The sequence below is a fragment of the Ricinus communis genome, chromosome 10 (assembly GCF_019578655.1).
Source record: "Ricinus communis isolate WT05 ecotype wild-type chromosome 10, ASM1957865v1, whole genome shotgun sequence".
Lineage (NCBI taxonomy): Eukaryota > Viridiplantae > Streptophyta > Magnoliopsida > Malpighiales > Euphorbiaceae > Ricinus > Ricinus communis.
This window is the reverse complement of record NC_063265.1, coordinates 13065720-13078042: the sequence shown is the minus strand read 5'-3', so window position 1 is coordinate 13078042 and position 12323 is coordinate 13065720. Positions and strand designations below refer to the sequence as shown.

The window sequence follows — 12323 nt, the reverse complement described above, 5'->3', positions numbered from 1 at the left end:
AAAATAAAATATATATATATATATATATATTAGATTAAGTTGAAAATAATTAGATATTAAAAAAATAAAATTTAAATACTTGTTAAATTAAATTAAAAGTTAAAGTATTAAAGTGAAAAAAAAAAAGAATATCCAATAAGGGCCTGCCAATGATACAAGTCAGAAACTATAAATATATATTTAACTTAAATTAAATGCATTATCCCTTTTGGTTAGTGACGTTTTGAATATTAAGTGGATGAGTTGCCTGCCTAATTAATCTAGGTCATTACCTGAACTTCAGGCTAGTTGAATGTGTAGCCACTTTCCAGAAACGTCTCAATTGCCGGGATTTACACTCAAAAACATTGATTAACATATTCAATGTTGGAAGAGTCAGAATAATATTTGTTTTCTTCAATTTCCAATTCCTCTCTCGTGGGAAGTTTCCCTTTCCATGTTCAACCTCAATCACATCCTTGAGCTTCCTCCATTGAATTATTATTCCAGGGGTATAATCCACTGGGACACAATATGTATCAATTTCTGAATCTTTTCATTCTAGTTCGGATGATTTATCTAAACTTCAAACCGATCAAGAAAATATAATTACTACAGGAGAGAAAACTAACCCGAAATGCAAAAGAGATGTCAATTTGTCATAGCATCCAGCCACCAAATCACCAGACAAGTGTGATTTAGAGTGTCGTAAGCAGTTGTGATTGTTTTATGGAATTGTTGTCCAAACTTTACACTTGTGATGCACTTACTGTACAGGGCAAATGAAAATTGGGCATTCTGCACCATCTGTCTTGGCAATTAGCATTCCACCTGTACTTTAATGAATGATTGCATCTATCTGTGACCGGGAGGCTTGCGATTCCCTTTTTTTCTAATCTTCACTTCTCATCATTGATTAATGTAGTTTTCATAAAGTACTTGACATGCGATTGCTTTTATTTTTCAGGGTTCTTGGATGTAAGAAAATGAGTCCATAAATTCTGGTATACAACTTTCCAGGGAAAATGAGAATCTAGTAATCAAGATTTAAAGAATTTGAAGGATTAGTTATATATATATATATATATATATATATATATATATCCTGAATTGCCACTCCACTAGCTACAAATTGTTCACATCACCCAGGTGTCATTCTAAGTAGTCAGTAGTCAGTACCTCTCATTTATAGTTAGGTTTGCTTCTCTCTTGGGTTTCCATCTGTCAAATGAAACTAAACCACAAAGCTTTCCTATTCGTACTGCACTGATTTTCTGCCAAAGACAATCAGATTAACCAAAGCCATACTATCATTAAGTTTTTGGCTGAATGCATGGGACTGGAGTCGTAAGGTTTTGAGTTGGAGCTTTAGTGAAAGCAGAGTTAATCAAAAGATAACAAAAAAGGAAGAGAAGTGTAGCAGTTGCTGTGATGTGAATTTGCTAACAATTGCTGCAAGTTCAGTTTAATTGGTTACAATAATGAATAGGAATCTTGACACATGTATCATCTATCCTGCTTTATGCTCCATGAATGTTTTTAGATAAAAAATATATATACTTATCGAGGTTCGGCCTTAGTAATTGTTACCTCATTTACAGAACAAGCTGTTCCTCCTCCAAGTGATGGATTGGAAACAATGTTACTTCCTAGAATGAATGCAGGTTGATTTGGGCTTGGAAGAGTTGTTTCACCATTCAGCATCAAAACAACACTTGGCATGTTGGGTCGATCTGATGCAGTTTCTTGCACACACAAAAGTCCAATCTGAATACATCTGTATAATTCTTGAGTATGAAGAGATGATGAATCTCTTAACGATGGATCAACTATTTCTAAAACTCTGTCTTCTTTCCATAAATCCCAAATCTGTATAATTCAGAGTATATTACAGTTTGTTAGTCTAAATGCTTATCTTGAATGCTTTCTCATTAAACCCATTTCTATTACTTACATGACCAATCAAATTCAATGAAATATCATTTGAATAACAAGTGTTGCTCTTCTTGCCACTGACTACCTCCAATAATATAACTCCAAAACTGAAAACATCTGATTTTACTGAAAACTTTCCAAATACTACATATTCAGGCGCCATGTAACCACTGCATATAAGCAATTGAAGAAAAATAATCTTTAGTATGAAAAAGAATAGTACTATTATCTTGGGTGTCTAAGAATTCAGGTATGCAATACTTACTATGTTCCAACAACTCGGTTAGTTTTGTCTTGAGCTTCTTCCCCTTTGAATATCCTAGCCATGCCGAAATCAGAAATTTTTGGATTCATATCAGCATCTAATAATATATTGCTAGCTTTTAAATCTCTATGGATAATTCTCAATCTTGAATCATGATGAAGGTACAAGATTCCACGAGCAATTCCTACTATAATGCTAAAGCGTTTTCTCCAATTCAAGACCAATCTTCTTGTATGATCTGCAGAAGATATTGCTAATAAGACATCTTGTTATTGTCTAAATATGTTCTTGAGAACAAAGTATAGTATACCTTTAAAGTCTTACCAAAAATAAAGCAGTCCAAACTTTTGTTCGGCAAGTACTCATAAATTAACAATTGTTCTTCCCTTTGAATACAATATCCTATAAGTTTCACAAGGTTCCTGTGCTGAAGCTTTGCAATCAACATTGCTTCAGTTTTGAATTCCGCTATTCCCTGTCCTGAGTTATGGGATAATCTTTTTACAGCAATTTCTTGCCCATCATGTAGCTGACCCTGAAATAAACATCTCAGCGTTAATCTGATTCTCAAAGTAGTTACAGCTTAGAACTGTCAAGCTCTAGCTTACTGCCCCTAAAACTTATTTCTTGGAACTTTACCTTATACACTGAGCCAAAACCACCTTGTCCCAATTTGTTAGCTGGATTGAAATTGTTAGTGGCAGCAGATATGGTGTGCAGATCGAAAATTTGGACCTCTGTTCTTTGCGTATTTTCTGCAAGCTCATTTTCTTCCAATATAGGAAATAAGCCTGTTTAAACAGAATTACAAAAATATTATAAGTTGGGCATATTTGGTTGTCGAATTGTTGACAACTAAAAGTATCCAAACTGCTAAAATATCTTATTCATTACCTCTTGTTTTCCTCTTCTTCCTTAGCCACTGATAGAAAAATAAGAGAATGATAAACACGGCAAGAGCAGCAGACACTATTGGAATGGCCAGCATGCCCTTCCTTTCAAGAAAACTTCTTTTCCTTTTTGCATATTGAGCTGCATATCATGAATAAAAACATCAAAATTAATGTCTAATGTAGCTTTCAAGATTCAAGAATAATAACAAAGGAGAAGAACATAATACCTAACTCTAATGCATCAACACGAACATGCACATCTCTTCCCTCTGAATACTGCGTAGTGTCCATTAACTCCCCGTACCATGTCAAGCAGCCAACCCCTTTATTATCTATATCTAAGTATGCAAATGCTTTACATGAACAATTGCTTAAGCACAATTGTTGACATTCTCTGTTACTCAAATTCATGTTCATCAGAGCTGCTATTGAAGTATCAGGAATCTTCACACTCTCTATCTTAATAAAGCCTTCTCCATTTCGACACATTGAAGTGTCAGGAAGTTTATTGGTGCACCCATCAGAACCGTCTCTAAGATTCCAATTACTCAAGGACTTGGGCTGGTACCCTGGCAAACACATGCATTCAAGACTATCAATGTTGTTAATATTCAATATGCTGTATGAACCACAATGTCCATATCTGTACTTGGGCTCTGACCGAATGTCCCTCCATTGAAGAGAGCTACTGTCCCAAGTAAACCGCTGTATCAATCCAGAGCTAGTAACCACAATTCTTGAGAGAACATATTTATTTGCACCATCTAAAAGGAAACTGTAGTATATCTCATCTTGATCATAAACAGAATTACGCAAGTAACCTGGTGCCGGATCACGATTCCAGGGCCATGGGTTGCTTCTCCAATACTTAGTTACACCCTCGTAAAAAAGGAAGAACTGCGGAGAGCCAGTAGGATCAATCTTGTACGACCAGTCCCCAGGTCCTGGATCATCTACTGATCTCCATGAAGTTAAGACCCTGTTTAAGCTAATTCTCCTGTCTAATCCAAGTTTCTGACCTGGAAGCAATGTATCTGTTGGATAATCAAAGCTTTGCCAAACAATTTCTTTATTCTCATTGTCGACCAAAACAAGATTTCCTGAATCTTGGAGCTGAGCTTCACAACAAGCCTTTGTTCTTGCTTTCGTTGAGACAGTAGTAGACCAGAGAGGAAGTTCTTGGTCATGGTTATTAACATGGAGCACGAGATTTCCATCTGGGTTAATGAAGAGGAATCCTGATGAAGAACCAGGTAGTGGACTGTCCCTGTTTGCAACCCACACCACAGTTTCCCCCGGTAGCTCGTTATACCAGATGCCGAGATATTTGTGGCTAGAATTGCCTGGTCTGAAAAATCCCAAGGCAAAACTCCCATTTCTTGATACTATAACATCTCTGTCTGTGATGGATTCGTTCAGTTTTATAGTATCAGTTGACAAGCAAAATGGGAAGAACAAGAATAGAAGCAAAAATATCAGGAGCATTTCCTTGGAACCAAGATGAAATCTTAAATTTGATAGAACGACAAACGTTAGGATCAGTCTTCATTTTCGAGTGTTTTGACAATGTTATTGCTCGGTCATCGAACACTTCCATCATAAAATGGTCAATGATTGTTTGCTGCCCGGACATGACAAGTTACGTGTAGGTCAGGAAATGCCAGCGACGCCTTGTTTTTAAAATTATGAAACGAAATTCAACGCCCATGCTTTTGAAATTATGTCTTTGTTTGAACAATAGCATAGACTTTATTGTGGAAGAAAATGACAGCTGTGGGATTCCACATGAGGCAGGCAAGTGGCAAAATTATTGAGCACAAACTCATTCTCACTAAATACAAAGTTTTCGTAGGAAATTAACAAATAATACTGCGCTACTTCCATTTTAGTCCGCTGTGCAACCTTTTTCTTTCCGGGTAAAAGCCTCTGCAAAACTTCTTGATTTCGAATATTTCTATTCGAGTTATGACCTTTTTTGAAATCGGCAAGTTACTACTGAACTCAAAGATTCCTTTTTGGGTTGATAATTGGTAATGTGAGTTAATACTGGCATGTTTATGATGTTATTGTGGTTGTTGGCAATAAGGATATGTGTAGACTTTGTGTTGATGTTACTGTTTGCTCATTAAATGAATCTTTGAGCAAATTGAGTTTAGTTGTTGGACATTTGGTTTTCGCTAGTACTAGATAAGAGCCCAGTTGGAAATTACTTTATCCTTTTGGGCCTAAAAGAGATGTCAATTGTCATTATATCCAACAGATAACAACAGTTATTTAGATTGTTTTATGGAGTTGTTACTCAAACTTCACAATTGTGATTGCCTCTCTGAAAGGGAGACTTGTGATCATACTCTTACTAATTTGGTTGCGATATTACATATAGGAATCAGATCTTTATCGAGCTTCGACCTTAGTAATTGTCACCTCATTTACAGAACAGGGTGTTCCTCCTCCAAGTGATGGATTTGGAAGAGTGCTGTTTCTTCCCAAAATGAATGCAGGTTGTTTTGGACTTGGAAGAGTTGTTTCCCCATTCAACATCGAAATAACACTTGGCATTTTTTTGCACACACAAAAGTCCAATCTGAATACATCTGTATAATTCTTGAGTATGAAGAGATGATGAATCTCTTAGCGACGGATCAACTATTTCTGAAACTGTCTTCTTTCCATAAGTCCCAAACCTGTAATATACAAAAGGATCAGCTTGGCACTTCCACGCTTTCTTATTAAACCCATTTCTATTACTTACATGGCCGATCAAATTCAATGAAAGATCATTTGGATAACAAGTGTTTCTCTTCCTGCCACTAATGATCTCCAATAATATACTCCAAAACTGAAAACATCTGATTTTACTGAAAACTTTCCAAACACTACATATTCCGGCGCCATATAACCACTGCATAAAAGCAATAAACGAGAAGTTATCTTTAGTCTGAACAAATAATATTATGTCTTAGATGTCTAAGAATGCGATTATCAAACTTACTATGTTCCAACAACTCGGTTAGTGTTGTCTTGTGCTTCTTCCCCTATGAATATTCTGGCCATATGCCGAAATCAGAAATTTTAGTATTCATATCAACATCTAATAATACATTGCTGCTTTTCAAATCTCTATGAATAATTCTTAATCTTGAATCATGGTGAAGATACAAGATTCCACGAGCAATTCCTATTATAATACCTTAGCATTTTCTCCAATCAAAAGCCAATCTTCTTGTATGATCTACAGCAAGATACTGTCAATTAACCATTGCGTTATTGTCTAACTGGATTCTTGAGAACAAAGTGTAATAAACCTTTTCAAGTCTTACCAAAAATAAAGCAGTCCAAACTTTTGTTTGGTAAGTACTCATAAATTAACAATTGTTCTTCTCCCTCAATACAATATCCCATGAGTTTCACAAGATTCCTGCGTTGAAGCTTTGCAATCAACATGGCTTCACTTTTGAATTCTGCTTTTCCCTGTAACGAACTACGGGATAATCTTTTTACAGCAATTTCTTGCTCATCAGGTAGCTGACCCTAAAATAAACATCTCAGCGTCAATCCGAAACTCAATGTAGTTATTGCTTAGAACTGTCAAGCTTAGACTTACTGCTCACTAAAGCTTATTTCTGGGAACTTTACCTTACACACTGAGCTAAAACCACCTCGTCCGAGTTTGTTAGATGGATTAAAATTGTTAGTGGCAGCAGATATGGTGCGCAGATTAAAATTTTGGACATCTGTTGTTTGCCTATTCTCTGCAAGCTCACTTTCATCCCATATAGAAAATAAGCTTTTCCTCTTCACTGTCCATTTAACAGAATTAAAGAAATTATAAGTTGTGAATGTTTGGTTATGTCGAATTGTTAATAACTAAAAGTATCCAAGCTGCTAAAACATCTTATTCTTTACCTTTTGTTTTCCTCTTCTTCCTTAGCCACAGAGAGCCCAATAAGACAATGACAACCACAGTAAGAGCAGCAGATACTATTGGAATGGCCAGCATGCCCTTCTTTTTAAGAAAACCTCCTTTCCTTTTTGCATATTTAGCTGCATTTATAGGCCAATATCATGAAAGAAAAACATCAAAATTAATTTCTTGTGTACAATTAAAGATTCTAGAATAATGGCAGAGGAAGGAAAATAACATAATGCCTAGCTCTATTGCATCAACACGAACATATACATCTGCTCCCTTCGAGTACTGCATGGTGTCCATTAATCTCCATACCATGTCAAGCAGCCAACTCCTTTCCTCTCTATATCTAAGCTTGCAAATGCTTTACATGAACAATTGCTCAAGCACAGTTGTTTACATTCTCTGGTACTCAAATTCCTGTTCAATAAAGCTGCTGCTGAAGCATCAGGAACCTTCACACTCGCTATCTTAACAAACCCTTCTCCATTTCCACATATTGAAGTGTCTGAAATTTTCCTGGTGCACTCAGCAGAAGCATCTCTAAGATTCCAATTCTTCAAGTACTTGGGCTGGTACCCTGGCAAGCACATGCATTCGAGACTATCAATGTTGTTAGCATTCAGTATGCTGTATGCCCCACAATGTCTATATTTGTACTTAGGCTCTGACCGAAGTTCCCTCCATTTAAGAGCACTATTGTCCCATGTAAGCAGCTGTAGCAATCCGGAGTTGTTAAGTACAATTCTTGAGAGAGCATATCGATCATCACCATCAAAAAGGGCGGTGGGGTATATCTCATCTTGATTGTAAACAGAATACTCAAATAACCCGGCAGTAATTGAGCATTCCATGGCCATGGGCTGGTTCTCCAATATGCCTACTTAAATCTTCGTACAAAGTGAACTGCGGACAGCAAGTAGGATCAAGCTTGTGTAGCCAGTCCCCGGTTCCTGGATCATCTAACGACCTCCATGCTATTAAGAACCAGTCTAATCTAATTCTCCTGTCTAATCCAAGTTTCATACCCGGAAGCGCTGTATCTGTTGGATAATCAAAGCTTTGCCAAATAATTCTTTTATTACTCATTTTGGATCAAAACAAGATTCCCGGAATCTAGAAGCTGAGCTTCACAACAAGCCTTTGTTCTTGCTTTTATTGAGACATTGGTAGACCAGAGAGGAAGTTCTTGGTCATGGTTATTAACATGGAGCACGAGGTTCCCGTCTGGGTTAATAGAGAGGAACCCTGATGAAGAACCAGGTATTGGACTGTTCCTATTTGCAACCCACACCACAGTTTCTCCTGGTAGCTTGTTATACCAGATGCCCAGATATTTGTGGCTAGAATTGCCTGGTCTGAAAGATCCTAAGGCAAAACTTCCATTTCTTGATACTATAATATCTCTGTCTGTGATAGATTCATTCAGTTTTATGGTGTCAGTTGACAAGCAAAATGGGAAGAGCAAGAATAGAAGCAAAAAGTTTAGGAGCATTTCCTTGGAACCAAGATGAAACTTTAGATTAGCATTGAACCACGAGATCAGTTTTAATTTTCGAGTGTTTTGTCAATGTTCTTGCTCCGTCATCGTGGACCATTAGATTGACCAAAGACGTGAATTGTCCTCGAAAGTAAGCATATTAGACGAAATTATAAAGAAATTCTCAACCGCTTAAGATTTTGAGTGGCATAGAAGGGTCAACGATTGTGTGCTGCACTCATGCCTTTATGCAACAAAAGGTTGATGCATGTTTTTGTGATTATGCCAATAGATGCCTGTTTTATTTGCTTAAAGAAATGCAGATCTCAAAGGAATTTAGACTCTGCTAGTTTCATTTTGTTCCGCTGTGGAATTTTGTCTATATGGATAAGAGCCTGTGAAGAACTTCTTGATTCCAAATTATTTCTATTCAAGTGTAGCTTTGAATTCGGTGAACTGTTACTGCACCTGAGCGGAAATTAAGAATAATAGAAGAAAAAAATATAAAGTAAAGAAGAAGGGAATATGGTAGGAAAAAAGAGCGGGGCAAAATAAAAAAGAAGAGGGTGAATGGCCTAGGATTGGAGAACAAGACTCTTGCCAAGAATCATGTCATCAGTGGTGAAATCCGCCTCTTTCCTGAAAGTTCCCCTGCCAAAGTCTAAATTGTAAGAATCTGCAAGTCCTTCCACCAGGTCAAATTCAGGTTCCCATCCAAGGACATGCTTTGCCTTGTCAACTGATGCAAAGAAATGCTGCATTATACAGCAAAAAGTATGATGTCATTAGTAAGTGAACAAATTGTCTAGTCTAGATAATCTATCTATTTAAAAGCCAAACTCATTAAATTCTTCAAAATTTACTTAGGGAAGATTCTGTCACAGGTTACACAAACAAAATGGAAACAATGCAGGGTCCATATAGGTCATGGAAATTCTGTCAGCATTTACCTGGTCACGGAATGGAAACGCCTTCTTTTTCCCAAAGTCGAATTCTTTGGGGTTATAATGAACAATCTCAGGTTCAGGAAACCCACCAGCCTGAGAGTGGAAAAGAAGGAGATAACTGCTAATTAATTACTCGTCCTACATTCTATGTTATACACAACTAAACTAAACCTAATCCATGAATAGATGAGGACTTAGCAATATATTGTCTACAATTACCTTTGCACATGCCCTTGCTAATCCATCAAATGTCACGTACTTTTCTCCTGATATATTAAATACTTGTTTGCTAGCTTTTTCATTTCCGAGAACCTGAATAAATGCCTTTGCCAAATCCTGCAAGCAAATTTAAGAAATAGCATGTAATTTGACCAGTAGAAAATGAAAAATAAAGATGATATGAGCAGTTTCAAGGAAAAGCTTCTGTACTAACAGAAAAACGAAGTGCAGACTTTAATTGATTTTGACTGCCTGGATTTTATTGAAAGTTTCTCTTCCTTGAATTGGCTTAGTCCTAATCGCCTGATGGGATAATAAATGACTAACCTTTACATGACCAAGTTGAGTTATTTGGATTCCTGAGTTGGGGATTGGAATTGGGCGCCCTGCTTTCAACCGGTGAAAGAACCACTCTTCAACAGGGTTGTAGTTTAAGGGTCCATAGATGTACACTGGCCTTATGGAAGTCCAGTTAACACCACTTGATTCTAGTAAGCTCTCTGTTTCAAGCTTTCCCTTATGCCTGCTCTTTGGGTCAACTGCATCTTTCTGTTAGCAAAAAGCAAATAATTAGAAGAGATATGCAATCTAATTCCACCAAAACTACATAATTCTTGAGTGTTCAGTAAGCAGAGTTAATTCTGGAAGACCAAATAAGACAAGGCAAGTCTTAGTTATTTACATAACTAAACAATACAAAAAGCTACAGATTGTTCTAATGGACTTGAAGCCATGTGTAGATCAAAAGTAAACCACACTAATAAGATTGCAATGATATCCAAACAGTTGTTTAACAGAAGAGGGTAAAAGTAGTTCTCAATCTAAGTTATAGAAGTTCATGCCTTGTACTCTTTTTTTTTATTCTTATCAATTTTTCACAGAGGTCTTTCTAATTTGCTTTTGGAATCTTCCAACATCATGCTATCATTCTGAATCACTTTTGTTCTATCACACGAACTTACAGAATTTGTGATATTGCCTATGCTCATTTCATATTCATTATCATATTGCATGAACAACCAACTTAAAGGATAGTGACATAAAGCCTACCTCAGAGTGTGGTAAAAGATCAGATTTGAGGTAAACTCCAGCTGAAGAACAGTATATGAACCTGAAAATTAGCACAAGTTTAGATTGCAAAAGCTATAGATGAAGAACAGGAAGAGAGTATAATTTCATTAATGAATTTCCATTAAAAAATAAAATAAAATAAAATGCAGTTCCATGTGACATTCCCAGTTTTGCAATATGATAATTTACTTTCCGAAAATTTCAGTCTGTGGTAACTAATTTAGTAACTCAAGTATAACCAGAATAAAAATTACATCAAGCAGTGTGTTAAAACAAAAGCACTGATAAAGAGTATAGCCCAATAAAATGTAGGCAATATCATCTATAGACTGTTCAGAGCTTCTTACTGTTCTAAATTTGGTAGAGCATCCAATATAGGTGCAACTTCATCGGCCTCACGTCCTAAAAATTTGTTAAGAAAAGAAAGGACAATAAAACTTAGTATCTTGGATGGATTAAGCAATAACACATTGCATAGATAAGGCATTGCATACCATTTATATCATAAACAACATCGAAGCCTTTAGCTGAGAGACTGGATTTGACAAAATCAAAGTCCTTCCTGTCTCCTTTCAAATGCAATACCTAGCAAATCATGTGCGGTTGCAAAATTAATCTACTAGTTCCACATTTTTCAACTTAAGAAAAGAAAATAAATCATAAATTATGAGTTGCTCAGGGGCTTCAGGACATAGTGATAATAACACCTTGGATGAAAAATCGGCATAATCCTGGTCTGATTCACCTGGCAATTTTTGGGTAATTGGTGCTTTACCTCTAGTGAACAAGGTAACCTGTAAAGTTTACAACAGGATAGCAGACTTGTATATCACTGATGTAACTTCAACCATATTCAAGAATTAAAAATTGCAAGAAACAAGAATGTACAAGAAAATACAGATGAATGATACCTGATGACCCTCTTTGACAAGAAGTCTAGATAAAAACACACCAATGAATCTAGTCCCTCCCATGATGAGAATATTCTTGGAACTTGAAGCTGTTACCTGTAGTGCTCCTTTTGCCTGCCATACCCTTCTTTTACACTGCATGAACATGTAAACATATAAGATAATGAACACTTATGCTCAATATCAGACAGAAAAATGGCTCTTTCTTTTACTTTGAGTTAGTTTTCAAGAAAGAATGAGAATGGAGTTATAAAGAAAGACCTGAATTTGAGTGTGGAGTCTTGTGCCATTGAAGTCAGAAGAGAGAGAAGAAGTAAGGAGAGAGAAAGAAGGTTGAGTTTGCTGCTGAATTGTTATCAACCTTGCCATGATTATGGTTCTGTGTTGTGGACAGTGGGTGGTTTGTTGGTTAAAACAAAAATTTGAAAGAGTGTGGTTCTACTGCCCATCTCTTCTTTAATTTTCTTGGCTCCCTCTAAATCTAAACCATTAGGATAAGACAATGACCCTACTCTCTCACTTTGGTCGTATCCACAGCCTCTCATTCATAAACAACATTTCCACCTCTTGTTTCTGTTCCCAAGAAAATGAAAAATGGCATTTTCCATAAAAGAATTTTGAGCCAATGCTTTGCCTGTTAGCTATCAAACAAGCTCATCCTCGGGTATAAATATGTACATCTGGTAATATGTCGATCCATTGGAGCTCCTCTT

The 12323-nt window shown here is 36.4% G+C and overlaps 2 protein-coding genes and 1 pseudogene across 3 annotated transcripts; all 3 read right to left on the bottom strand.

Annotated features, from left to right (window-relative positions):
- Window positions 1-1385: 1385 nt before the first annotated feature.
- Window positions 1386-4658, bottom strand: LOC8269856 (G-type lectin S-receptor-like serine/threonine-protein kinase SD1-1). 2 transcript variants are annotated; one of them, XM_015715034.3, is made up of 7 exons: window positions 3300-4658; window positions 3074-3211; window positions 2819-2970; window positions 2504-2714; window positions 2180-2417; window positions 1934-2084; window positions 1386-1848 (listed from the first exon to the last, which is right to left on the bottom strand). In XM_015715034.3, exons 1-7 carry the CDS (start codon window positions 4555-4557, stop codon window positions 1540-1542), a joined length of 2457 nt encoding a protein of 818 aa, XP_015570520.2. In that variant the 5' UTR covers window positions 4558-4658; the 3' UTR covers window positions 1386-1539. The 2 variants fall into 2 exon arrangements, with proteins under 2 accessions (XP_015570520.2, XP_048226209.1); XM_048370252.1 differs by having other exon boundaries at window positions 3305-3429.
- A 706-nt stretch (window positions 4659-5364) lies between these two features.
- Window positions 5365-8722, bottom strand: LOC8269855 (annotated as a pseudogene).
- Window positions 8723-8871: 149 nt separating this feature from the next.
- LOC8269852 (chloroplast stem-loop binding protein of 41 kDa b, chloroplastic) lies at window positions 8872-12102 on the bottom strand. The gene is made up of 10 exons (XM_002512495.4): window positions 11872-12102; window positions 11611-11745; window positions 11407-11493; window positions 11194-11284; window positions 11047-11101; window positions 10679-10739; window positions 9956-10177; window positions 9629-9745; window positions 9413-9502; window positions 8872-9217 (listed from the first exon to the last, which is right to left on the bottom strand). Exons 1-10 carry the CDS (start codon window positions 11977-11979, stop codon window positions 9038-9040), a joined length of 1146 nt encoding a protein of 381 aa, XP_002512541.1. The 5' UTR covers window positions 11980-12102; the 3' UTR covers window positions 8872-9037.
- Window positions 12103-12323: the final 221 nt, after the last annotated feature.

Excerpts from the sequence above, each read along its gene's own strand:
- LOC8269852 (XM_002512495.4), bottom strand. The coding sequence starts at position 11,979 with ATGGCAAGGTTGATAACAATTCAGCAGCAAACTCAACCTTCTTTCTCT. Across the intron at positions 10,740-11,046 it reads GCTCTACCAAATTTAGAACA|GTTCATATACTGTTCTTCAG; the intron begins GTAAGAAGCTCT and ends GCTAATTTTCAG. Across the intron at positions 9,218-9,412 it reads CGTTTCCATTCCGTGACCAG|CATTTCTTTGCATCAGTTGA; the intron begins GTAAATGCTGAC and ends TGTATAATGCAG.
- LOC8269856 (XM_015715034.3), bottom strand. The coding sequence starts at position 4,557 with ATGCTCCTGATATTTTTGCTTCTATTCTTGTTCTTCCCATTTTGCTTG. Across the intron at positions 2,971-3,073 it reads GAAGAAGAGGAAAACAAGAG|GCTTATTTCCTATATTGGAA; the intron begins GTAATGAATAAG and ends CTGTTTAAACAG. Across the intron at positions 1,849-1,933 it reads CATTGAATTTGATTGGTCAT|ATTTGGGATTTATGGAAAGA; the intron begins GTAAGTAATAGA and ends TGAATTATACAG.